The sequence below is a fragment of the Notolabrus celidotus genome, chromosome 3 (assembly GCF_009762535.1).
Source record: "Notolabrus celidotus isolate fNotCel1 chromosome 3, fNotCel1.pri, whole genome shotgun sequence".
Taxonomy (NCBI): Eukaryota; Metazoa; Chordata; class Actinopteri; order Labriformes; family Labridae; genus Notolabrus; species Notolabrus celidotus.
Window position 1 is genome coordinate 31,625,397 of NC_048274.1, and position 27,996 is coordinate 31,653,392.

A 27,996-nucleotide genomic window follows, 5' to 3' on the forward strand; every position below is an offset into this window, starting at 1 on the left:
GTGTTCACTGTGAAATTAAGTGTTACTATTCCTGAAGTGGTTTGCTTTTAATAAAGTGGTTGATTTGAACAGCTTTCAAAACGTGGCTGACAAATGCTCCACATCAGAATAGATCATCTGAAGAAATAGTAGAAAATGACACAGAGCCTCAGGCTTCAGGCAGGAGAACTACTCTGCCGACCTTGTGGTCCTTAGAAATGACTCCAGTCTCTCGAGGTTCAGAGATTATATATGTCAATGCCTTACACTACCACAGATAAAAAAGATCTCATCATGACCTGCTGCTGGAGCTGCATTTTTCATCTAAGCAATTATATCCATGACTTCCTTCACTGTAGTTAGATCAAACCTGAGAAAAAAAGAGCTCCTTTGTATCTGCTGGAGAGCCATCAGAGTGACTCATCTTTATAGAAAAAGATAAACCGATACTCACAAAGCTCTCGCTGAATTCATATGTAATATCACAAGAGTTATACGCTCAGCAGCAGCAGGCTGAGAGACACGCAAGGAATGACCTTTTCATTTCTTTGAAAGCTGTTAAAGGACCTTCTGCTGGGCTTCTATAATGGGATACAATCACTTCTTTTCTTTCTGCACCTTGTGTGGGAAACACTGCGAGTGATTCTAGAAACTCATTTACATGTTTAGCTCAAGTGTGAATATAGTATTTGTTGGAGAAACCTCAAGAAATAGAACAATTTCATAAACAGAAAATGATTTATGTTCTCCAACATTTGAAGATATTTCACTCGCTATTATTTGAAAACCTGTCTAATTATCCAAACGTGGATCAAAAGACACTGTTCGCCTTAATCACATCACGTTTTGAACAGTATGAACTGCTTCAGAGCAATGCTTTTCTCTGACTAGTTTAATGCTCCTGTCAGCTGACTGAAGGAGTGCTTGTTCAAATTATTTTCTTCTGCTGGTTAAGCACTCTTTAAACAAGGCTTTAACCAATTGAATTCACTCATGCAGCATCACTCTGTGTGTGCACTTTTCATGCGTGAAGGGAAAAAGACTTTAATTTGTTGGCGGCACCACGGAGGAAAGGTCAAACATTATTCTTTGGTAACCTCCTCATGCTTTGTTCTGCAGCACCTTCAGGTTCTGCAACCAGATTATGTCTGTGTATTTAACACTGAGACTGTCTATGACTCAAAGTGTATCTTCAAAAATACTTTCATGATAAAACTACTTATGGGAATTTATTTGAATTATACTCTTATGAAGTATGCCATTTTATAAACAAAGAAAAAGAAGGAAATTGAAGCCAAAGTGAATTAAAGCTACAATGAACGACTTTTTTGATAGTCGATTGGTCATTAAATACTAAAAAGATAAGTCAACTGATCAGATAATGAACTACACATTTACTTAAAGGCTCTTATTTAGCTATCCGTTTTTTATATAACATTGCTCTTTTAAGCCATATTTTGTGTCTGCTTTAAACATAACTGGTGTCAATGACAGACAAATGTCGCATAGTGAGGCTTTAACTTTGGTCTGTTAGGTTAAATGTCACGGTGGATGCCTAAAACAGACATTGTACCTTATCTTCAAACACTCGCTCATTACCAATGAACTCCCATGATAAGCTAAGTCAGGTTTACAAGATTTGCATGCAATCCTTTTCTTTGTCATGTTGAGGGTAAAATAGACTCTTCAGGTTTTAGGACGTGTTCGATAGGAGGTTTGTTATGTTTTGTTTACCTGTCACTTTCAAGTTGCTGTTTTGCAACTCTCAGCAGAGATAGTAAGGATGAGAGATGACTCACTCCTCAGCAACGTGCAACTTGAAAAAAGTGCAAAATGAAAAAACAGCAATTTATCGACAATGAAATATGGCTACAGTTTTTTTTAAAATCCATTTGTTGATTATGTCCACTTATCATTGCACCTCTTAATTAAATAAAGACACGTATAGAGATGTATGCTTTTTGGGGCAAGGAACGACACGACTATGTGCAGTTTAGGAAAGACTTCTTCTGTAATCAGTGATCAGTGTTGAAATTTCTACCACAAGGTCTGGTGCAGATATTTCAGAAGAGAAGTTCTCATATCAAATGTGTTTGGTACCTAAATTTAGATTATTCGAAAAGAAATGAGGTTCAATTTTGCAGCCTGGATTGCCGTTTTGAATCCCTGATGGTTATGAAATACTTGTGTCTAGGGCGAGTTGTCCTATTTTCTCTCTCGGGTTAAGGAAGACCAACCTCTCCATAATGGTGGAAAACAGATGTTACAGCTCGGTGAAGGCAAACATTTGGCTTTATAGAGTGTTTGCATTTCTAGTAAAAGCTGAGAGTTTATGACAATATTCAATCATTCGTTACTTTAACCATGATTAATGTCTGAAGATAAAACAATTTATTCAAAGTACAAACTATAGAGGGCGAAGAGCAGGTTTAGTGTGGCGTGACATTAGAGCTAATTTACACAACATGAAGAAAGTGTTTTAGGTATTGTGATATTTGATGTGTTTTTTCACTTCTCTAACTGCGTGTATGTAGGATACTAAAAACATATGGAAGAGAGAAATGACTATAAGGGAGAGCAGAAGGAAATGCGAGTTCATGTCAGAGAGCCAAATAGCTTTCAACACCCAGACTGACCTTCAGCTTACACAGAAGCTCCCACACACACTGATACAAATGTTCACAGGATGTGACCATAAACCATAATGGACCTCCCTTATTACAGGGAGTGAGCCTCAGCCGAGCGCCATTCTAAATGTCACAGACTCCTCCACAGGGTAATGAATGATCAACCTGAGTTTACATCCACAAAAGCTGAGCATATTATCTACAAACCAGCTGTACCACTGGCTGGTGAGGGAGTTAGCATCACATAATTTGAAAATGGTCAAATGCATCCAATTATGTGGACAAGCTTCTTCTTATGAAGCTGAACAATTTATTCTTGAGTCAAAGTTCAGAAGCAAAGACATCTCCCTTTGAATAAACAAAGGCAGATGTCATGTAATTGCTCAGATTGTGTGAATAGTGGTGCTATGATGTCGTATGTTACAAGGACACTGATAGGCTGGAAGCCAGGACCAGCCCTCAGGATGTTTTTTACTTTGTTTTGTTTCACTAGTATTTCTAGTTAGCTCACGCCTTGAGCCAGCACAAGATGCTAACTAGCACTCCCAACCTAGGGCTGTTTGTTCTTGGGGTCTAAAAATCTACAATGATGCAGAGCCAGAGATTAAGTTGTAACTATTGCATTATATGTCATACGAGTATGAAATTCAGCATAGACTACCCTGGAACATAGGGGAAAGCAGTGCATTCAGATTATTGTGTTTGCTGTCTCTAAAAGTGGAATCATCATCCAAAAGAAATGACAAAAAGACAATGAATATGACGCGATTAAAACACAATATCTTGGGTGCAGATTTAGCATAATGGTTGAATTGCGCGCCCACATAGCGAGCAGCCCGGATTCCAGGCTGCAGCCCCTTACCCCCCTTGTCCCCCCCCTCCTGGTTTCCTGCTCTTTCCATTGTCCTCTCCTCTCTAATAAAGGAGTAAAAGCACCAAAATTTAACTTGAAAAAAAAAAACAATATCTGGAAATTTTAAATTTCAGCAGAAATAAAAAATGCTAATCTCACTTCTCTGACATTAAACATACACTTTTTCTTTTTTGCACATATTAAGTACATTTACAACATGCAAAAAAACACAAAGAGCCGAAATGACTCAACACTGTCAATCTAAAACAACAGGCTGAGTTTAAGCTCATCACAAACTTTAGCATGTATGCTTAAAAATGATGTGTGCAATTGCATTTTAGTCTGTTGATATCCTGAAATCTCCCTCACTTCACCAAGCAGCTCATTACCCTGATTCACGGGTTGAAGAGTCCAGAATTCCAGATAGATCCAGAAAAATAGCATCCCTGTGCATTATCAGATCCTTGCCAATCCTCATCTCTATACTGCACTTTGAGTAAAGTGTCTTCTAGTAATGCCAAAATACACAATGTACTAGACTGCAGCATCATCCAGCCTTCAGCTCTTTTGTTTGGCTTGCCAGGAAAATGAATAAAACAATTTCCATTCATAGAACACTGGATAAGTATAAATGAGCACAAAATGCACAATACGCAAAGTGAAGCAAGTTGCGAGCACAGCCTCGAAGCAATTACTGGTAGAGCAAGTACTTTCATCCACTGTTGGCAAACCAACAGACAAAAATGTAACCTCTCAGTGTTTGATGTCAGTGTGATACTGGCATTATCAAGGAAGATAATTGCAGTTTTTGTGTCAGAATTTTAACGGTATGCTCATTTTAAAACAGACCTGAGGAAAAGAGGTTGTTGCCAGGTAACAGCTAATGGGAATGTAAGTAAATAAATAATAAAGAGTAAAAAAATGGACTGAAATTTAAGCTGATGTTGGTAGATAGTGACAAAAGCTGGCACTTTTTCTCAACACTGGCTTTAAATACGTGTATAATAAAAACTGCTTTACTGTAAAATCAAGGCTCCTCAAAATGTGTTATAAGTTAATACATTCATCAAGCCTCCCACTCACTTTTCTCCACAACATAATTATAGAATTTGCTTAATGAAAAATCAATCCCAGCAGCCAAACAGTGCAGTTTTAGCATATTACCAAAGACACCATTAACCACATTAATGTTTCACTGACTAATGAAGGAGCAGCACTTGTCTGTGTTATGTAATAAAGCAGAGTCTGTGTACAGACAGGGAGAATCAGGCGACTCGGCCTCCCTTTGCTCATTCTGATGTGGCATGAGATGGTTGGCAATGTCAGTGACAAGCGGATCTTGTCAATGTAAGCTGCTGTGGGTGCAAAAAAATACTTGTGCTAAGCCCCCCTGAGTAAGATGAGTGCCAATGCCTTGACCCGTGTGATGCTGTGGGAATTGAGGTGGAAGAGGGGCCGAGAGAGCAAGAGAGTGAGATAGTGCAAAGCCAGCTGGTGACAGAATAAGAATAAGACAAGCTGGACTGTGTAGGTCCAGTGGGTCGGGATACCCACTACAGGATAACAAGTACAACAGGGAGCATGGTGAGAACACTGTACATCACATGACAGCAGTATGCGCTATATGCAGAGGATGCATACAATATGCAGTGAGTTATGTAAATCCGTCCAAAAGCTCAAGTACTGTATGTACACTGACTCTATCACAGATTATTGAATTACAAATATATTACATACATATTATTCTTGTGTGTTATGTTAAGACTTATCATCTTGTGTTATTTTGGGGTGTATCAATGTAGCATGAAACCTGAGACACACAAGGAACACATAGCTCCGAGTAAGCTTCCTACTTTTTGATGATCACGCATCACACCTGTTGCCATCAGCAACGTGTAGTCAACGCAACGATTAAATGTCATCACACTCACTAGTCAGCACCAGAACACCCAGTTGGTTAAACTAATTATTAATATTTTCTTATTCTAAGCTTGAATTGCTGGTCATATATTGTGTCTAAGCTGTAGCGCTGTCAAAAAAGAGGTTAAACAGTATGCAGGCTGTGTAAACTACCATACAACAACCTGACTAGAGCAATGCATAACCAACACAGGCATGTTTACGTTAACCTGCAAAAAAAAGGAGATAAAGCAGTATGCAGTAGGGATGGGCAGTGATTTTCGAATATTTGAATATTCGTTCACTTTGTAAAAATTGAAGAGTTACTTTGAATATTTTCTCATCTTAAAAGTAAAAATTTTCATAGTTTTTACTGTTGCCTGGTTGTAATACGGTACTCCCGCCAGGCAGTGGCTATAGAGCATTTTAAAGCTGTTTGCAAAGCATTAGCAAACAGAAGAGGAAGAATGCTAACTGCACTAAATAGCAAAAGAAGAAAACATTAGCAACAGTCGCTGCGATTTTCTCTGTTTCTTAATCTCACACTACCACACACGACTTTCCAGAAACTGAGCATGGCTGTAAAATGTAAACATACGCCATGCTGCGTCACAGAAACACCGACTAGAGCAATGCATCACCAACACAGGCATGTTAACGTTAACCTGCAAGAAGGACTGAAGGCTGGTGGTGCTAGCTCTGCTATTGTTAGTCAAACTCAGCAAATCAATTTGACATTGTTTATTGGAAGTAGTCGCTTCAGAACATCCCTTTGTTGCTATACTAACAACTTGCAGACTTGTGTCACTCAAGTCATGCAATTAGCATCATGAATGGAAACAAAAAAAAAAAACTTAATCAGTAATCCTTGTAATCTCTCTAAAGTGAAGTCATGAATACAGTTTGGTCTAAAAATGCTTATTCCTCACATATGAATTTGTTCCATTATGGAGGGACCTTGTGATTCTAACCTTTTGAAATGAACAGGTAGTTTGACCACAAGAAGAACAGCAGTAAGCAGGCTGCATAAGTAGTCAGAATATGTGTAGTGGTGGTGGATGTGATCGTCTATTTCAGTCTGCCTGGCTGACAATACAGTGAGTATATCATGTTACACATGTGACAGCCACAGCTGACACAAAGCTGGAGGGCAGCTGGACAATAAAGAAAGACAGGGAGCTGTTCCAACACATTTCTCTACAGGCAATGACATGATGTAAGTGCTACCTTTTATGAGAAAACCTACTGTCCTACTGTAAGATGATGCTGTTGTGATTCCCTTAAGGATGTAACTTCTTCCAAACGTAAACCAAACAGTTCAGACAGCTTAAGCATTTCCCTTTTGTCTGTTTCAGTTCTGACAAAACTAATCTGCAGAAGTTTTTGATAACTTCTCTAATTTACAGGAAACTATGGGTATACACACTGAAAAAGAAGCAGGCTGCAGGGCCTTTAAACATGAACAATATTGTCCAACAAAGCCATAGTTATAAATCCAATGGTACAAAGAAAGCTGCAGATTCATAAGACCACAAGCTACACTCGGTTTAAATAATGTAGCTGCAGTTTTCCCCACGGCAATCTTTGCCCATAACATCAACCCTGGAACAACCTGTCAGCGTGTTTCCTTGAGTTCAGTCCTCAGTTCAGGAATACTTTAAAGCCATTTTAAATGAAATGTAGAAACAACTTGAGACAAAGTAAAAGTGAACACTAAAAGTAAAATAACTGGAATATATGGATAGATTCTGACAGCCTCTAAACCAGAGCCAGAGACTCTGCTTTGGTTTTTCAGACTTCTGAATCCGTCAGTATCAAAAATCATTTCAACACGTTTATACACATCCAGAAATCCCATCTGCCACTGCCCCAGTCTTTTATAAAGCTGCTAAGCCTTTTTAAATGTTCCTCATTTTCACCAAAATGGAGACAAGGTCATCAAATCCATTTTAGTCAAAAAAAGGACGATGACAAAGGGTGCCCAGCTCTTGCTTTAGTTTACCTTGAGCCTCTCAAAAAGTCTTCTCCATCGATCTGGAAAGATCTGAAAGAGGCACAGCTGCATAAACAATCCTCTCAAGTCTTTAGAGGGTTTTGAAATATTAACAAAAGAGCTTGCAGGTACATCATTTTGCAGCAGCAGCTATGGCAGCAGAGGGAAAATGTGTTTGAGTCCTATTATAAATCACACAATACTGCAACAACATTGCACATCCAGGCCTAGCTTGTCCCCAAGGCAACCTGACAGCACAATCCCGTCTTTACAGATGGCTCTCGGAGAGGATCTGTACATGTGTATGTGTGTGTAATTTTGTTTTATTTATGAATATATAGTAATCAGAACCTGTGCAGAGCATAATCACTCTTTTACACGTCAATTTATGCATGCATGTGTGCGAGCAAGGGCAGAGGAGAAAGCTGATAAAAAAAGAAATGAATAGAAAAAAAAACCCTGGTCGGCTCAGGCTAATTTCATCCACTCCACTTCCCCGAACATGAAAGAAGCAGGACTTACAGATCTTGTGCTTCCCTTTCATGGGGAATTTCACCAGCAGCTCATGGGGGTTGGTGCAGATGAAGACGAATGGGGAGGCAGACTCCTCACAGGTACCTGGAAACTGCAGGAAGGAGGAGGATGGAGGAGGGGGAGAGAGAAGAACAGTTTAGCTTCATCTTACACAGAACCAGCTTGGCCATATTGTGCTCAGAATACGTTAGAGCTCATGATGGCGGGTATCAGGGTTATGAATCATTCAGTAAGTGTCTCTGTTTATACACCTACATCATGCAATATGTCCTCCATGCCTGATGTAATATTACACGTCTGAGAGCAATTGATAGTTATGAGTCTCTCTGGGTCTTATGCGCTTTAATTGTACCGCTAATGATGCAACTGCTAATGATGGTAACCGCAGCACTAGAGAGCTGTAAGGATGAGAAAAATGTATCACATCTAGCAAAGAAATCAAGACATTAGGAGAACTTTTCAAATGTTGTGGGATTACACTCTGTCGAACAGGGAGCAGTGAGGAAGATAAGATAGACTTTATTAATACCATATTAGGGAGAGTGTACTTTTTATAACTGCTCAAAAAGTCAGATAGAAACAACAAGGGTAATGTAGCAATACTTAGAAATATGAATAATAATAAATATGAAGGTCCAGAGCTCCGCAGACAATTTTCATATTTGCAGTTATTTAAGCATGTGATGTACCCAGAAGTATTCACACTGTTATTATTTACGTTTTTGTAAGTCTTGGTGTAACAATTTCAAGGTAAGGAGGCCGTATGTGCACAGAGTCTCTACTTTATTATGACTAATCGGGATAAAGCTAAAAGTATGAGGGCTACCCAGGCTAGCATGACGGCTCACATTACTACTAGTAAAGGGGAACACGATGAGGCTGAAAAACTTTCTCAGAGTTCGGTGGAAAAGATTATGACGGCTATTGAAACGCTTGGCACGAAGATGGACACTTAAACAGCTGCCCTCCATCAAGAAATAGCCTCCATCCGCCAAGAGCTACACACTACCGTTAGTGCCCTGCAGTCTGCTAGTGCACAAAATGCTCAGAGCTGGAGCACTCCACTAATGAATGGAGCTCATCTGTTATGGGTTTGGAGGTTACGGTGCAACGCTTGCAGTCCGACGTGAGTGGTTTGAAGGAAAGTGCTTGGACTTGGAGGACCAGCCGGCAGTGAGGGGGGAAACCTGCGGCAGTTCTGCGCAACAGTGTTGAAGGAGATATTTGACTTGGAGGACACCCCCAGGTAGGATGTGGGCATCGTTAACTGGCACCTAAACCCTGGGAAGGAGGGCCATCCTGGCCGTTCATAATTCGAGTGCATCACAGAGACGCCAAGGATCACATCCTTCACCTTTCTAGCCAGAAGAAGCAGCTATCCTACATGGGGAAACGTGTGTACGTTTTCCCCAATTACGCACCAGAGGTTGCCAAGAAGCGTGCTGCTTTTGTCGATGTGAAACGACTCCTGAGAGACATACCTGCCGTAAAATTTGGTCTTCGCTTTCCAGCTAAACTACTGGTCATGTTTAAAGGAGAGTAAGATAAATCACGTTACGTTTACAGTTTCAAACCCAGTGCCTAGAAATCAAAGTTCTATATTCTGCAAGAGAAGGAAGTGCTGTTATCTGCAGAGTGAGTTGGAGGGCAATCCATGAGCTAAAACGGCAATCAAGGGGAAGTGCAGATTCACCAGCTTTAGTGCAAGCTGGAGGGAGCAGTCATGTAGAGTACAAAATTTCACACTAACAAGTTCGTAAAGAGGCCGCTCAGCAATATGGGCCTTGAAGAGAAGCTTGTTGTGCCTGTTTTAAATGTATTTATTTGTATAATCAATTCATGGATAATATGATAGATGTGTTAATGATAAAAAACAGGAAAAAATAGAGTGCATGGTACAATATTTATACCTGCCTATAATGACAATCACACTATATACAATGTATGCAAGTAGCAGTAATTTCCCAGAGAACTGTTAACTTTCAACACATCCCCATTCATCATGCTTCTAAATCCACACAGGCCCATCATATCAAATCACAACCATAACATATTAATGCCTCCCACATACATAACATACCGAACCACATTCCTCTGAAGGTGAGGCTGTTTTACAGCTCATAATTGACAGCAGCTGACAGCACATAGAGGCCTAAAGACAAGAGAAAACCTCTCTCTCTCTCTGTTATTGATTGGTCTCTCAGGTGAGAGTAGGGAATTGACTGACACAGTGACAAAGGAGTCATCTTTCCCATCACTGGCAGCCAACGGCTCTCAGCTCATCCAATTTCCTCCGGCACTATCAGATAGTGCCCATGATTGCATCTAGCCAGCCAGGAAGCGGCTCTTTTCATGACAGCATGCTTTTTCCAACACCCCCCTCCTGTCTCTCTTATTCACAGCCTCTCTATCTCCCTCAAAGGAGCACTGAAGGTTGTGACAAATTTGGAGCTTTTAAGGGAAATCAACAAAATCGGGAACCCATCTGTGTACCGTCCCTGACAAACTGGGGAGAGATGATAGAGATGTTTATTTCAGATTACAGTCCATGTCGGCTGGAGTGTAATACGCCAGTAAGTGATAAAATATGTAAACAGTCAGAATCGTTATGTGTTGGTGGGGACCCTTTAAGAGCCCCTTGGTTCCTTCTTCCGAATAACACAGCAGTTCAAATTAAATTAGATCACTCCTTCAAGTATGCTGCCCACATGATAGAACAATCTCTTGACAGCTCTTCATCTGTGATTTAGAAGGGGTTAAACAGAATGGTGGTGTGATGAGTTAAGGCTGGAAATGATCTATACTTTTCTTTTCAAGTCATCAGATAATAAGAAACAATAATGGTGCCATGTGGGGTTTTCTTTTGAGAAAACAAAGTGTCTATTTACATTCTGAGTCAAGTGTGAAGAAATAGGATCAAATTCTTCTCATTCTTGTGCACATGTAATTGGGTCTTTGTGCAGATGTGCAAAAAAAAAAAAAAAAAACGGGCCGGCTTTGAAAGAAACAAAAAGCCAGCAGGTCAAATTATTTGAAGAGAAAACCCAGAACAATGTCCCTCTATTGTGATTAAAACTTAATGTGAATAAAAGACCTTTAATGACTCGTCAAGTACTGATTAAACAGAAAACGTATCAACTGCTTTAATTACTTGATTTTAAGGTTTTGTTTGAACATTTAAATAACATAAAAGGCTAATTATTACACTTTTTGCCTCTGCATATTTGATGATTTTATACCTTTGCTAAATTTCATAGTTTTATTTTTTTGTGTGATTTTTTTACTCTTGGTTATATAAAACAAGCCATTTGGAGACAGATCTTTTAAGCCTTGGATTAGTACAGTCTATTAATTCCCAACATTTTTGACCAGCTGGTTTATTGATTCATCATAAAATCAATTGATACCACAAAAATAGGGATGTCCATTTCAGGCCAAATTGCTACTCCATAGTTACCAGGAATTATTCAATGATTACTCAAAGACAACCAAATAAACACTCGCAGACTAGGGCTGAACAATACTGGGTAAAACTGATCCTGCAATATTTTCTTCTTTCTTCGATATGTACTCCTACACTCATATTACGGGCAACTAGCGCTAATGCTCGCCTCTCTTGTTAGTTGATGTGGTTAGCAAACACAATCAGGAAACTGTAGAAACAGAGGTACATGTCATGTCTCAGATGGGATAATAATCATCGTTTTAGTCTTCTTCTTTTTTTTTTTTTTTACAAATAAATGGCTATTCAAGTCTTCATAAATCATCACCCATTGCTACTCAGTAACCACATTAATCACCAGTTGCAAGTCTACACACTCTAGCTTATCTCACCTGCGTCATAGACTTCAATTTTTATTAAATAAAACCCAGCAGCACATAAACGTGGCCAAGCCATCGCAGTGGGTAACTCATTCGTTCCTAATGATAAACAAGGCTACTGTAATTACCTTGCATTGCTGCCACTCACATTTTTGAACACTGCTCTCAAAAACATTTAGTGGTGCACAGACGCAGATTAATCTGTAACTAAAAATAAAGCTGCATCTTTTTCTGCTTTAGTTAAATCTAAAAGCTCTCTATTATTTGTTCAGTACAAGCCAATGTGCCTGAGGATCAGAGTTTCATACAGAGCGGAGGAATTTGGACAGTCCTTCCTGATGATAACACCTGTGAAACTAGTCTCCCACTGTAGACATTAACACAGATCAGATAGAGCGAAGGAGTAGGATAAAGAGTTTATAAAGTAGCCAGAGGGGACATGCATTTCCACCTACAATGTAAGGATCAATCCTGTTAATTGTTCAGACCATGCAGTGCTTCTTGAACAGCTTTCTAAGGTGAGCTGCTTAATTGAGCCTTCATTTAAATGTCCATGTTGGGCACTTAGAGTAACACCTTTAATCCAGAGTGATTTAGCAATGTACATAGTGTTTACTTTTAGAGAGCTACCACTCAGTGCAAATCATTGTGACATTTATACAAATCTCTACAGTTTCCCGGTGATTTTATGAGAACTACAGTTACAACACTGGGGCTGTTTTTTTCTTCTATAAAAGCCCCACTTGCAACATTGCTGAGTCAGACACTGACAGTGAAATGTGTGGGTTGTTTCTCCTTTGCAATAAATGTAAATCATTTTTTGGTCTAAGTCTGTTTGGAAACCCAGTGACAGACCAGATGTTTACTGGCTAAGAAAATCAATATTTCTGCATGTCAGATCAATCAAGACAATGGCAGGGATTGGACTTGCATGCAACTCTACATATTTTTAATTTCTGTCATACCAAATGTTAAATAAATGAATACCCAGTGAGACGCTTAATGCAGCATGTTAGACATTCAACTAAGTCCCGGCTTTATACTTTGTCTTGTATTGCTTGTGCATGCTGGACTCGTTTGCACTACACAAAGTGAAATGTTGATGATGATTCAATTTAATCAGAATCAAATGTCATGTCACACAAGATGGCTGTATTGTCTGAGGTGCTGAAGGAAACAAAATGGTGGTGGTCTTGCTAAATTCAGATGAAGCGAGCGTAGCTGCAGCCTCAGTTTGAGTGTGTCCATGTGAAACCCTGCCAGTTGCCTGCTCTTTCATCCTCCATTAGCTAATTAGCATTTAAAGCTGTTGAATGTGCTGCTTTGCCTCGCCGCCTCCCCCTACCTAATTGTTTCCATCCCATGTTAATCAAAAGGGCATGAAACATTGTGGTTGTGTGACAAGCAGGTTTGCTAAAGCCCTCCATATTCATCAGGAAGGATCTAATGTAGTCAGAGTGGACCTGCTTACAAATGCAATTAAAGGGGAGCTGGCTGAGAAACACAGGTATCAAATTAGGGAACCGTTAAGTGGAATTACATGAAAACACTACAGGTGACAATGACCATCACACCCAATTCAGGTAGGAATAACACTGGATGGTGGTGTCATGGTTTCATACTATGACAAGCCTGTGAAACAGCCCTTGGGCTTTCCAATGAGTGCAACAAGATTTTTTTTTTTAAAGTTTGAGCTGGTACAATTAAATCACTGCCATTCAAAGAAATGTAACAACAACAGACAATACACAAGAACAAAAAGACAAATCACATTGTTCACATGGTGAACTCAAAAACGATCACATCTTTCGGCCTTTATCAATAGTTAAAGGTGGGTCATAAACGTGCTATTCTAAAGGCTGACCGACAGCCAAGCAAGTTCCCTTAGCATCGGGACTTAAAAAAGTTGGCACCTTCAGCTAGCTCCAGCACCTTTAAGGCATCCCGAGTGCCTGTTTTTAAAACTTAACAGCAACAAAGCTACCACAATCTACTGAGTTTCATCCATCAGCTAGCTCTCGACGAGTGAGCTGAGTCCTTCTTTTAAAGATGAGTTTGAGGGGAAAAGGGCAGCATGTGTTTGGTGGATGTCAGTAGAAGATGGGGGAGAGGCTGGATTGGGCAAGCTGAATGGTGGTTGGTGAGGTGGCGTTGCTTGCAAGGAAACTGTATGGAATCCACCTACTGATGAGGGACACCTCACTCGCACGAAACTATGCCAAAGAACAACTCAAACAGTAGATATCGTAGAACCATAGCATCATACGATATTGTATGCTATCCTACCGCGCCCTACTCTAATGTATTGTATCGTATCCAGGTATATCATATCCTATTGTATAGTATTGTATTGTACCCTTTCATATTGCATTATTGTACGATATCGAAGTATATTGTATCATACTGTGTTGCACTGTACTATATCATACCTTGCCGTGTCACACTGTATTGTCCGTTACCCTATTGAAACACACAGACACCAAAATATTGCCAATCTTTTCTTGTTGCTATTGGCAAGAAAGTGTGGAAGTTAATTTCACTAAACTGTGGAGCCATTTCTTTCTAATATAACGGGGACATGAAACATAATTGGTCACTCAATTTTCTTCCAACAGACAGTGCTGTTTTTGTGTTGAATCAGTTCTTTTGGCCAGGCAATGTTGTAGCAGTATGTGCCCAAACAATCTGAACTGAGTTCCCTCTTTATTGGCAGACTAATGCTCTGATAATACATGCTGAAGTGGGCTGAGTGGGAGTTGAGGAGGCACCATGCTGTAAATATGGAATTGGACATTATTAAAAAATGAGCCGTGCTGAATTTAAATCTTTAAACATAAAGAAGGAAGAGGTGAAGAATTCAATCAGCTTCACATCTTCTTCAAAGACTGCCAATTCAATAATCTGCCCACTCGTTAATTTGCAGGGATCAACCCTGAGGGGAATCAACAATAACCGATTGTAATAATGTGAAATTTGCAAGTTCATTGGGAAGAGTAAAAAGGAATGGAGGAGTATTGGACAGAAGCTTTGGCCATGAGAAATATCACATTGGCTGAGAGGACAGAGAGAGTGCACAGTGGTCATAATGCTCTTCACCATGTATCCTCATAATGGAGTGAGGTTTGCACTTCATACGAGTCTTTCATCGCCACATAATCTCTGTTCCATAAACGGTTCTATTAATTTCTTCATCCAAAACAGCATTTGCTAAAAACAACATCCATCTTAATAAAAGGCACTAATTCAGAGCCAGAATTTGACAGCAGGAACACAAACCTTTGAGTCCAAGCTTGTCAAGTAATGGCTCAACAAGCCAACACTGTTCCCTCTCCTCTCTCTACAATGTCTCTCTCTCTCTCTGGCTCCTTTCAGCTGCTGTCGGCAATTAAGGGCAGCAGAGACAAGTAATCTCCTTCTGGGCGACAGGGCCAGACCAGAACAGGCATGTGGAGTGGTCTGTGCTGTGGGAGGAAGGGTGGGGGGTGGGAGGGGGGGGGGGGGGGGGGGCAGCGAGGCTGGCCCCAGCCAGGCCCTGCTTGGCTGCACTCAATCTCAGCCCAATAAAAAGCCCTTCATTGGCAGGGTGCAACTGAGCCAGACGGGCTGGGAGCATGTGGCTTTTAAAAATGAGGAGGGTGGAATAAGGGGGGGAGGGATGGAGAGAAGGGAAAGAGGAGACAGAGAAGGGGGAGAAGCAGGGAGTAGAAATGAGGATTATGATTTGGTAAGAAAGACGGATAATAGGAGTGTAAGGTGAGCGAGAAACACAGAGGCAGAGATTTTGAAAGATAGGGAACTACACAAAGCCGACTGTGTCTTCCCCGTCACTTTTGAAATACTGCTTAGCCAGTTCTGTCAAGGCTGGTTTCACCCCGGGAATGGAGAAACAGATGGGTTTCTCTGAGCTATGGGCTACATGTGGGAGGTGAAAGGCTGTTGTTAGGGAAATGTATGCAACAGCAATGGTTCCACAATCGTTCTTTAATCTATCGGGTTCAGCAAAACAACACAAGCCTGTTTCTGGCATTCATTAGACCCTCACACAAACCCAGCTGCCCTCAGGAAACCGTACTGTAACTGCCTCTCAGCTTTTTTTGTTGCACGCACTGGTTGTATTATTTGTTTTTCCATCGCTGCACAAAACAGGACCAGAGCACGTTGACATGCAAACAAACACTGTTCATGTATGTAGCTGGTAACATGATTCAAAGCAGCGTTTCCAAAATCAAATTCAGACTATAAAACCAGAAACAATGTAAGTGAAAGCCTGAGTGGCAAGCTAGCTGTCTTTAGCTCTTGTACATCCTTTGTTATGATATTATTGGGGGTGCTCCACACTGTTACTTTTTAAAAGGAAATATAAATTATATCTCACTGTGCCTTTGAGTTTTCTGATTTGATGGTCATATTAATTGTTTGTTTTAATTCTCACTTCTTTCATTAGTTTAAAATCCCTTGTTTTAATCAGCTGTTGGTCTTATATAACAGATTGTTTTATAATCTGTCTGTTTTTGTCAGCTCACTTATATCATGTCATTTTTCATTATCATAAAAGTCAAATTAATATTGAAGTTTATGTGGCTTCAAGGTCCATTGCAGCACCATTGTAGTTCAAACTCAGTGAAGACAACTTTTGCCTGCTTGCATGCTGCATTACACCACACAATTTCAAGCCATTGCACAGCATACTCAGAACCGCCAAGTATCAAAGTGGGCACTGATTCAGATTGGGGTAAGAATAGTCAGAGTGAGCTTCAATTTACCAGAACTTTTACTGCCAGAACCAGGATAAAATACTTGCTTGAAGGTAAATCGATGTGATAACACAGCAGGTCATATTTACTCTGCTTTTTTACTCTGTTGATCTTTATTATGTGTTTTGTAGCTTTAAGATTAGTTTCAAATGAAAATTGAGTTACAAATAAATGTATTATTATTATTGTTAAGAAAATTCACGGTGAGTTGGTGAGGGTTGATGACATTTACATGAAAATCACACAAGGTTAAGGTAAGAGAATCATTTTCAAGATGAGAAGTGATGATATAAATGTAAAAACTCTCCCCATAGCGTACTTCTCTTTTGCCTTGTCCTTTGTCATGCTGTAAACATTACACTGTGGCTTTAGCAGCGTGCATTAATGTCATGTCCTACCCTCCCAAGATTCAACCCCCGCCCCCGCTCACCACCCACCTCGTCTGACAGGAAGGACAACATACTGCTTAGGACATGTGTGAACAAGAAACTTTGGAAAATGTCAGGGCATGGCTCCTGAAAACTGCTAGAAATTTTCAGGAGTGCATTTGTGAAGGTGGCAAAGGTCTAGTTATTCTTGAATTATTCTCTGATCTTAAAATCTTAAGGTGCCAATGCATCTTCCATCATATATTTGTAGGACTACTTGTAGGAAAAGCAGGACACACAAAAGCTAATATAGCCCGCCAACTGTCTTTGTATTGTTGGACTGAAAAGAACCAATATGGGAACATTATAAAGCTCTTTCAGGTCAGCAATAGGAAATGTGGCACTGTAATTTGTCAAAAAGCGCCTTCTTTCACCTCAACAGATGAGAAAACTGGCTATTTATTTGAGACAGGTCATTACTGGCGAACGGCTTTACTTGTTTTCTGTTCTATTTGAGTTTGATTTTGTATTTATAAGAATCCTCTGTTTTCTGATTAACTCCCACCTGCTGTTTGCAGTTAATGCAAACTCATTCCTCCATCTGCTTCACATTAAAAGCCTTCCAGCGGTTCAGGAGGAATAATCCTTTAACGTCACATTTACTGTGAAACATCTGCAGGAAGTGTTGAGTTTCATTAAGAAACACTTCACATCATGAAAGGCGGCAAAGCAGAGCCCGCCAGGAAGAATGAAACAATGAGTGAGAACAGGCGTTCTTTCTGTTTGAAATAAAGAAATCAACAGGAATTAAGTAATGCTTGATTGCATGCTTGTGCAGACAGCACTGATGGTGTAAAACGTTAACAGGGTAGAGAATGTCATGTCAGCATGACATTTTCATGTGTAAGTATTTCGTCGTCTTCTTGTGGTCTTTTTTTTAATTCATTCGGTGCATGCTTTCATTTCACAGAACTTAAATAAACAACACGTTAGGAAAAAACAACCTCTTTTGGTTTCCAATGTTTCCAGCCTCGGACTTGGAGTTAAAGGTATAATGTTAAGAAATACCATCATCTTAAATATTTGTTTTTCTGTGTTAGCTATGACCCACTATCACGACATGGATGATGGTAGTATGAGAAGATTTCTGAAGTTCGGGAGGTAAGAAATTACTGTCAACTGGTTAAACCATAATAACAAAGAGATTGAACTACAAACAAAATACCAACAGTTCATGTGAACAGCTCCACACAAACAGGATACTAGAGTGTGGCCAACTTCCAGATCACACCATGTGTGTCAATGCAGGCTGAGTCTGAGCGTGACAGTTCATAGGTCTTTTTTTGGACCTAATTTGAACTTTTTGTTCAACAACAAAGGCTGAATTACAGTCATGTGTTTATCTTTACCTTTGTATTGATTTCTATCTAAATTATTTTCAACTATTGACTATCTGAGGGCACTGAAAGCTATTAGTCTTGAATAACTGGAAATCAATCCAAGACCAAACCAGGTGATTTGTAGAATAACTGCTCTGCCCATACCAGGAAAGCCTTTAGTATTGGACATACGACAGATTTCGGCAAGTCAGCCATTGCAGCTGAATTTAACTTCAGCTAAATGTATTAGTATATTAATAAGTATACAGCATAACAACTGAACCATAACCACTTCATGTGTTCTAATGTCTTTTCTGGGTACAATACAGTGATGAACTCAGCAACTCTGCCTCCCTGTCATCTATTGCTTCAGACTCTCAGTTCTGTCTCTCTTCTGCTGCTTGCAGATACCTGGAGATAACTTGTGGGTGGAGCTGGGAGGGACAGTCTGTTTTACCTGCCCAGCTCGGGGGGCCTCCAATGGGATTAAAGGCCTGCCTCTGCTGCTAGTTTGGTTTGTTGCATGCATCTCAAAAATTGTGAGGATTCAAGGCTTTTCTTGTCTTATTTGACTGAAAATTAAAATCTGAGGGGTTTGAGCATACAGGGCTAAAATGCAACAATGCGTTTTTACATGGACCAAGTTTGTATCTTTGGCTACAGGTACCATCACACGTGATGCCTTTTAAACCTCTTTTAAAGTCAAGGTAAAAACATATGGTGCAAACATGCGTACCCTCAGATAGTTTGGACAAACCTTTACATCCCATAGGTGCCATGTGTGTTTGACCCAAAGCATTTCAAACATTAAACATCCAAACAGGCTGCTATTCAGCTCACTTTGTTCCTTTCATCAGAGCTCAGGCACACCGAGCTGCGCGGTAGTGATTAAAAATTTAACACACTCCTTCACCTCCAGAATCAACTGGTGTCAAGTTGGAGAGTGAACATTAATTATCGAGGAGTGTCCAACACTGGCTCCTGATTTTTTCATTATTAATATGCTGAACACAACCAGACACATGTCTCATTATTAGACGCTCAGCACCGGGGCCACGATTTTCCAATTACTGCCACTGTGTCAGTCTGCTAGACAGCAAAGAGAAAAAAAACATTTCTGTCACCTAAAAAATGCTCCCTGTTTCTGTGGAACTGAAAGGTCGAATGACTCATTTTAAACTGGTAAAAATCAGAGAAACTACATTTGTTACTCTGTACTTTTAACCAAATCACCACTGCAGAGCTATAATCACGTTATGTTACAAAGCTAGGAAATCGTAACTGTGATCAGACACAGAAAGAAAACTACACCTCGCCTTGTGTTACTAAAATGGGTTTAGCAGAAGGATGATCTGTAAATATTCATCCTTCCAGATAAGTCAGACACTAGATTTTTTCAGATGGAAGAAACAACTACTGTCATTCTGTTTCAGCTGCAGAGAGCTTGGGCCATTGTCTGCTGTGAGTGACAGTTTCACCATTGAGCTTGTGAAATGTCAGCTGTATTCGTGAACATAACAGCGGTGTCAATCTAGAATAAACAGATTGTGCTGTGATTTCATTGCATGTACAAACATGTCCAAAGGATACCAATGATTATAGTTCAAACATGTAAAGAAAAAATGCATATATTTAAACTTCTTTGGTAAGAACATCAAAATTGACAGCATTGATCATGCACTTTTTCACTCAAGTTGATTTTTTTTACTGAACGAGGCAAAAACACAAATTGATAGATCGCCCCAATGGACTTTGTGTTTTGCATTGACTATGTACTTACTGAGCAAAGCTGTTATTTGCGTTGGCCGAATAATTGTTTTTGGTTTGCACACATCTTTAGCATCTTTATTAAACAAGATAACTTCAGTAAAGCTAACACTAAATTGGTAGGAAAAAGGAAATTGAGAGAGACTTTAGGATGCAAATAGATAATGGCTGATGGTCGTTACTGTTCACAGATTCACAAAAAGGTTTTATCAGTTCAAGATACAAAACTTCTACAATACCAGTCAAAAGTTTGGACACACCTTCTCATTCAATGGTTTTCATTTGTCTTAATTATTTTCGACATTGTAGATTAATACTGAAGACATCAAAACTATAAAATAATCTGGTTTTGCCATAATCTGGATTACAACAGTAGTCAAATAGGGCTATCTATTGTGTACTAACCCTAACTCCGAACAACACAACTGATGGTCTCAAACACATTAAGAAGGCAAGTCATTCTACATATGAACTCTTGACAAGGCTCATGTTAATTAGAAACCATTCCAGGAGACCACTTCATGAAGCAGACTGAGAGAATACCAAGAGTGTGCAAAGCTGTCATGAAGGAAAAAGGGGGCTACTTTACAGAATCTAAAATATTAAACATATTCTGCTTTGTTTAACACTTTGTTGTTCATTCAATAATTCCATATTTGTTCTTTCATAGCTTTGATGTCTTTGGTATTAATCTACAGTGTTTCAAATAGTTAAAATAAATACCATCCCTTGAATGAGAAGGTACTTTAAAATTATCCACAGACTCTACAACACCTGGAAAGCAATCTGCTGTTTCAAGAATAATACCTTTCCCAACAGTACTAGCTGTAAAACTTGGACTGGTACCATCATACATATCACCTTGATGCGCCAGAAGTTAAAGCAATGGTGGGGGGCTTTAGAAAATAAACTTAAGATGGTGCTAAATATGGAAGTTCACCTGACACCATTCATAGTATGTCTTGGAGACTATTCCAGTCTCCAGTTTGACTCGGTACATCCAGCTAATTTCTTCGCTTTGGCCATGACAGCAGCCAAAAGCGGTCTGAATGGACCTCTAGGCAAACCTCTGGGCACTAAAAACAGGTGAATAAACTCAGGTACTGTGTACCCCTTAAGATATACCTGTAATATTGTATAAGAGGTAACCCACAGAGATTTTAAAACTACGGACTACGAACTATGGAGTGTTATAGTTGTGTTGGACCCCCCTCCCACCCCTCAGCCATGTACCCATTGTTACGTTTCATACTTAATAGTTTTTAGTTGTTTATTTCCTGTTTTTGTCTATGTTGGTTTTTTAAAAAACGTGCAGTATGAAAGAGTAAGACCGTATGGAACTTAACTTGCAAATTTTATGTTGATCAAAATGTATTTCATTATTTTCTTTTGTATGCAATGTGAATTTCTCAAACAAAAAACCAACAAACTTTGTGGTTTTGTATGGAGCTGTTTTTTATTCAACCGCCAACTCTATGTGTCAGCATTGTGGCTTTCTTATTCTCTTGATGAATTCAAGCTGTGACCAGCCCACCATCCCCCATAAAACTCCCCTCAAGACCGAGGAGCAAAAAGGTATTAAATATATTTTCTGCTTCCCTACCTCACAAAGATAACAATTCGGCATTTAAAAGACCATGCAGGTACAGAGCAAGCCATACATTAGCTTCTCAGCTAGCAGTAGTGCTGACAGGTGTACTGAAGTCATGTGTTTTTGCAGTGAGATTCACACAGACTCCTTCACTTAGCCCAGTTCCTCTTTCCCAACCATGTTTATGACTTCACCTCCTGCAGTGGCCCTTGGGCGAGAAGAAAACAAGACTGCCTCTCAACAGTCGAAGCTCTTTAGACTCAACACGCTAACTGCTGGAACTTTCCAAGGAAAATGGTTTTCTCTTGTACTCACAGTTAAGCTTCTGTTTGACAAGTGCAGGATTCTTACAAGAAAAAAAAACATCTTTCCAGCGAGCAGCAGAAAAAGCATTTTGAAAGACTGAGAATTTCTATAACACCGAGGTAGCAGGAACATTCAATGCAATACACTTAATGAAAACTGGCTTAGAAGCTCCAAAACCAAGGTATTATAAAGTAAATGTTTCTATTGGATGTATCAGACCATCGCAACGCATATACAGAATATCTACCACCAAACCCCTCTACTTAGTACTTCACTTTACAACGCACGTTCATTTAAACACATAGCAAAGACCCCTGGAGACAATTACCATGTCTGCTTCCAAACCTAGACTTCAAAGAAAAATCCCAGGGAATCTAAGGCATTAAAACTTCTTATTTTCCACCACAATCTCCTTTTATCGCCACCACAAATTTCGCACTCCTTAACGCAGGTGCTGTCAGCAAAAAGGCCTCGTATTTTAAGTAAGGCAACAAACCACTTCACTGTGGGCATTTGATTTCATAATGTGGAAATTGAGAGGGACCGGGGAGTTTATGAACATGTCTGTCTCTTAAGGTGAATATTTGCTTTGATAATCCGACACTGGGGTACAACCCTCCCATCTGTGTTCACTCAGCCTCTGTGGGAAATAAGAGGCTGTCTCTTCACTCCTTCTCTCGAGGCTGCCTGTGAGCACAGTTTGAAAAGGGGAACACAGAAGGACGGCTGTCCCTTGATTCTTATCAAAGGAGAGTTTTAGGTTTCTCTAAGCCGACCGGTTAGCAAAAGAGCTTACAATAGATAAGGTGATCCTACTGATGTGTTCCAAGAAAGGAAACAGGGAAATGCTAAACAAAAGGTGCTGAATAATGGCTTTAAAAGTCATTTTCAGGGTATGAGTTTACAGATATTGCTTGTACACTATAGTGTGTTTTGGGGTTTGGCACATATTGGACTGTTTGCATTACTATAGTCCTGAGTTGTCAGAGAAGAAAACTGTATAAAATAAAATTGAATCAGCTGAACATATGCCGTTATCAATCAGACGTGGCACATGTACCAGTCCAAGATATTTGCTATTTTTGAAATAATGGACTCTTCATTTCAGACAGAGGCAGAGAAAAAGCAGCCCTCTTTGTTCCAAGCAAACAACTGTCAACTTGACAGCTGGACTGACAACTGCTCCTGGCAAATTTTACAGCTCGAGCAACATAGCTAATTATACTACCGTCAGCTCTGTGTGTCAGTTAATAACACTGTTTCTCTTGTAATGTTTCTAGCTGACTGGGAAATGTTATAAAAAGATGTTAGAGGGCTACTTGTGTAAAATATGTATCACCTGAGGCTAAACTTCAATCAAAAACTACAAAAGTCATCCTGAATATCTGATAATCCATGTAGATGAAATAGAAATGTAAAAACAACTTTAGTCTTGTATTGTAGTATTAAATGATATTAAATAACGAAAACATTAAAATAGTATAGTTTTGCTTTAAGTCTAAAAGTATTTCGTTTTCATTTCTATTCTTACAGAAGAAAAGGGCTTTTAGAATGAGGACTCAATGATGTGTTTTGAAAATGAGTCTTCATCTTGAATAGTGCGTGACACTGCCCTGCAAAAATCTAAATGTATCCTTCAAAAGCAACAAAAGATACTTAATTACCCCAAACTCTGTTAATCAGCTCCAAAATTACAAGTTAATTAATGCTTTTTTGAAATATTTTAATTCCTGTATGCCAAAATTTGTCATAATATGTTGTAGTGAAGCCACTTGCCACTAGCAAGGGCTATAGCTCTGGTTAATGGTTACTGCTTTAATGCTATAAAGCTTAGGGTTGCAAAGCGGTGGAACATTTCCGGTAAATTTCCCGTAAATTTCCATGGGAAGCTAAGCTTGAGAATTTTGGAAATATTCCAAATTGAAAACTTTCCATGGGAATTTATGGGAATTAACTGTGAATTGAGGGTAATTTAATGGAAAGGTATCATATCCAAGCATAAATATTTGTTTTGTTATAAGCAGACATCCATCCAAAATAATACAATTAAAACAGATTTATTTGTCAGTAGAATTTTATCAAGTGTTAAATATTCTATTGAACCATCAATTATTTCATTGAAGAACAAAAACATGACTGTTGAGTTAAATATTACCCCCCTCCCCCCACCCAACCACCCAACCCATTCAAAAATGATAAAAAATGCGACCCCAACAAAGTCCCATTCAACATGTTAAATGAAAAGAGCCCCTCTCCCTCCAAAAAAGTCCCATTCCACATGCAAATCATAAAGCATCTTCTCTTATGCTTCTCAAGCCTCTGCAGGATTCTAGAAATCATCTGTGCATGTGATGGAGGAATGCACAGTGCATGTAGGGGGCGTGGTCTCAATAGCCCTGCAGTAAGCAGTGTGCTATGTGCATGTGATTGAGGAATAGCATAGATATTCAACTGTACTTGCATGAAATCTGGTTGTTTGAGTCAGAATTATGCTAAAATATATTTTCCCCAACTATATTTATTTTCCCTATTAAGAGCCAACCTCCAATTTAGTCAATTCCTGGTTTATTCCCGTTTATTCCCATAAAATCCTGTTAATTCCCATGGAAAGCTTTCAACTTTGAAAATTACCCGAATTTTGTGACCCTAATAAAGCTATACTACCTTGATGTAAACAAGCTCAGATGACAGATGCGAGCGTTGTGCGGTTTGGTAGCATTTATGGAGATTTATGGAGATAAAGTTGTGTGTGTAGGCTGTGTCTGGTTAAACTGGTATACAATCACTCTTCATCATCATCATTCTGTGTCCAGCACATGCATGTGGACATTAACCTGAAAGGACAACCAAAGGCTGGTTAGCCACACTAGGTAAACTAGTTTGACATGGTTTACCTGCAGCCTCTGTGACCCTGTGTTAAGCAGTGTTGAATAAATCCTGAACATTTTTGAATGTTTTCTGAGGGTTTTCTTACCTCTAGAGTCTCTGGCAAGTCATAATTAAAATGTCTGTGTGAATAACAATGAAATTCACAGCTTGGGAACATCCCTGCTCATATATCAATTCCTAACTCCAGCATCAAGAACTGGCTTTCACTCTTAAAAGTATGTGACATTGGATTCAATAAAAGAGAACTGATTTGTTTTCTAGCATAGCAGGAAATCCTTCTAAAAAATAATAAGCCAGCTAAAAATGATATCTTGGCATTACATGTAATGTTCTATCAAAAGGGTATTGAGCGAGTTAGTGTGTGCCTTACATCAAAGCAGAAAAGCTTACTCTTCATCAGTTTTATATAATGGTGTGTATTTGGTTTTACAAAGGCAGAATAAGGAAACCACCCTCTGAACCCCTCAAATGCCAAATGTCTCTGCCTGCAGCTGTTTTCACGTTACTTCTTCATGTGGAGAAATCTGAAGCTTACAGGTCACTGTGTTCAGTTATGATTGCTAACATATGACAGATTGGTAAATTGTGACATAGGCACCAATACTAGTGACCCTTTAAACATAAAATATCAACAAGCATTTGATCTTTTGCACAATGAGATACAATTCCCATGTGAACACTTTCTCCCCTATCTTCAGATGGTGGCTGTGTTGCAATTTTATTACACAGAAATCCTCTCCAAACCCCATTTTTATCATATTATCTTGAAAAACATTCTGCATATATTACACTAGATGGTATTTTTCTCATATAAAGTCTAAAGAAAAGTCTGTATGAGATGATAGATGGATTTATATGTGCTTAAACAAACATGTTTTACCTTTACCTGCTATTTACTCTATCCATTACACTTCATATCTTCATAAAGTCTACTTGAACTTAAGCTCGAAGGAAAAGGATGACTTTGTTGCATTGTTTGCAATTTTAATGCCACAGTAACAGGAAATGACTGATGAAACAGCCTAAAGGCACTGTGAGGACTATTTAACTGATTTTGTAATAGCTTCATTCTTATACCCATTCCGCTTTATGACCTACAGAGTAAAATGAGATCATCAGCAACAAGATTGGTTATTTCTTGATGCTGAATTTCAGTGCCAATATTCAACACTTAACCTGGAAGCGTCTATGTTTGGAACTCTGCTTGTAAAGTTTGATCATTTTCTTTTCACATGATGTTTTTTATTCATAGCTAATACTGGAGCAGGTCTATCAAAATGATATACGTTTTGTGTTAAAGTTCTGTTTTAGATCGAGAAACTCTACAAACGGGGCTCTGCTCACTAAAACAGCCAAATGGCTATGAACAGGAGTTAATGTTTATGCCGGGGTTTGAATGCTTCACTGCTCCTTGAGAACAAAGGAGTTAAACTATGTGCATATACTATTTGTAAGTAATAAAATAAGTTGTATGCAGTGATAATCCACTACAAAACACTTCTTATTTCAATCAGAGGGGTCACCAGAATCAACACAACATGAAAACTCCTTATCCTGCCTTTAAAAAAATGTCTTATTTGAACCACCATATGCCAACGTTACTTAAACACTCAGCATCTGAAATTTAAAGTCTGAAGATGTGTTAAGGGCAATATTCATGTAATTGCTGAATGTTGTTATTGCCACACTACACACCCGAAACCCAAGAGGGAAGAAAATGAAGTAGCATGTAAATCAATACTCTACTTCACAGACTGAGTCTGCAAAAGCATTTAATGGCATATTTGCTCAGTGGACCGTGACGAGAGAGAGTGTGCACCATGTGCTTCAAGAACTTTCACTGAATAAGGCAAAGACACAAGGAAGAAATATTAGAGGCTGGCAGCGGAGTAAGACAGTAAATCCATTTTTGATCCTCAATATCTACTTCAATAAAGCTTGTGGCTTCAACAACTCAGCAGGATATTGTCTTAAGTGTCTTTGGATAGGGATACATATCAATATGTTATGTAAGAAAATAACACTTTCAAGCAAAGGTCATTCTGTGGAGAATTGGTACCAAATTAACAGAAGCATGCAGAATGAGGAAATGTCCTTTCAGCCAAGAAAACACTTGAATAAGCCTCCAGTGGATAAAGGTGAGCTATAATCGGAGCTGTTGCTGGGGTAGGAAACTATTTGCTTATAAAATGTATTTTACTACAAGCTTTTTCCAAAAGAAACATTCTGTCTCTAAGTGATTACATTTAAAATCCCAGAAACTGTTTTCTAGTCTCTCTATCAGGTAATCAGACATGAATCTGTGTCACTTACATTGTGATTTTGTGATACAGTTTCATTGTACTAACTACTGGAACTGCATGTACATTACATTTGAAAACTCTATTTAAGACCAACATTCTTTTTATGAGACTGTTTGTATGTACATGCATATAAACAGTGAAGACATTGTCTCTTCTTTCACACAGCCAAATGTTCAAAGTTTTCCCCATAGAGTCTAACATCAAGACAAACACAATTCAGTAAGAAGTCACAGCACAAAGGAGAACAACTTCATATATAACCTTAACTCTACCTGATCCCAAACAGCTCAGTGGCATACATTTTTGTCAAACTGAACTCCTGGCTGTCCTCAGCAAATTGCATCAGACCCCCACTGAAATAATGATCACACTCCTGCAGCAATTTATTTTGACAGCAGCTCTTACGAAGACACAAATCCCTGTGAGGAATTAAGATATTTACTGAGAGAGACAATTAAAGCTTGTACAACATTCAGCAAACATCCACTTAATGAATTAGTCCTATACCTCCTTACAGCGTCATCGAGAACGAGGGCTTTACTAAGTAGCACACAGTGGAACCACTCTGTGTTATACCAACATGAAAAATACATAATAGGAGTAGTTGGCATGGCACAGTCACATTTATTATTTTTGTGCTGCAAATTCAACTCAGGTACAGATGTGCACGTAAGAGCATAACGTACTTTACTGTTTTATTCTATGTTTATGAAAAAAAAAATACAGTAAAATTCATTTGAATAGAAGTAATGGATGGACTATCATTTACCAAACATTAGAAGGTACTATAATAAATGATCTGGGTATATCTGTCATCTATGTATAGTATTGAATTGATAGAGGTATATCTATCAGTATTGGATGGAATCGATATTGATATCAGATCGTGACCCAAAGAATTCAAACCAAATTGAATTGTTAGGTTCTTTACA

The 27,996-nt window shown here is 39.0% G+C and overlaps 1 protein-coding gene across 2 annotated transcripts in view; it reads right to left on the minus strand.

Annotated features, from left to right (window-relative positions):
• The window catches only part of trip4 (thyroid hormone receptor interactor 4), a 98,857-nt gene that overhangs the window by 53,952 nt on the left and 16,909 nt on the right, over positions 1-27,996 (minus strand). For both annotated transcript variants that reach the window (XM_034680938.1, XM_034680936.1), the window contains exon 12: positions 7,874-7,976. In XM_034680938.1, coding sequence (XP_034536829.1) covers positions 7,874-7,976 — 103 coding nt within the window. The remainder of the gene's footprint in view (positions 1-7,873; positions 7,977-27,996) is intronic.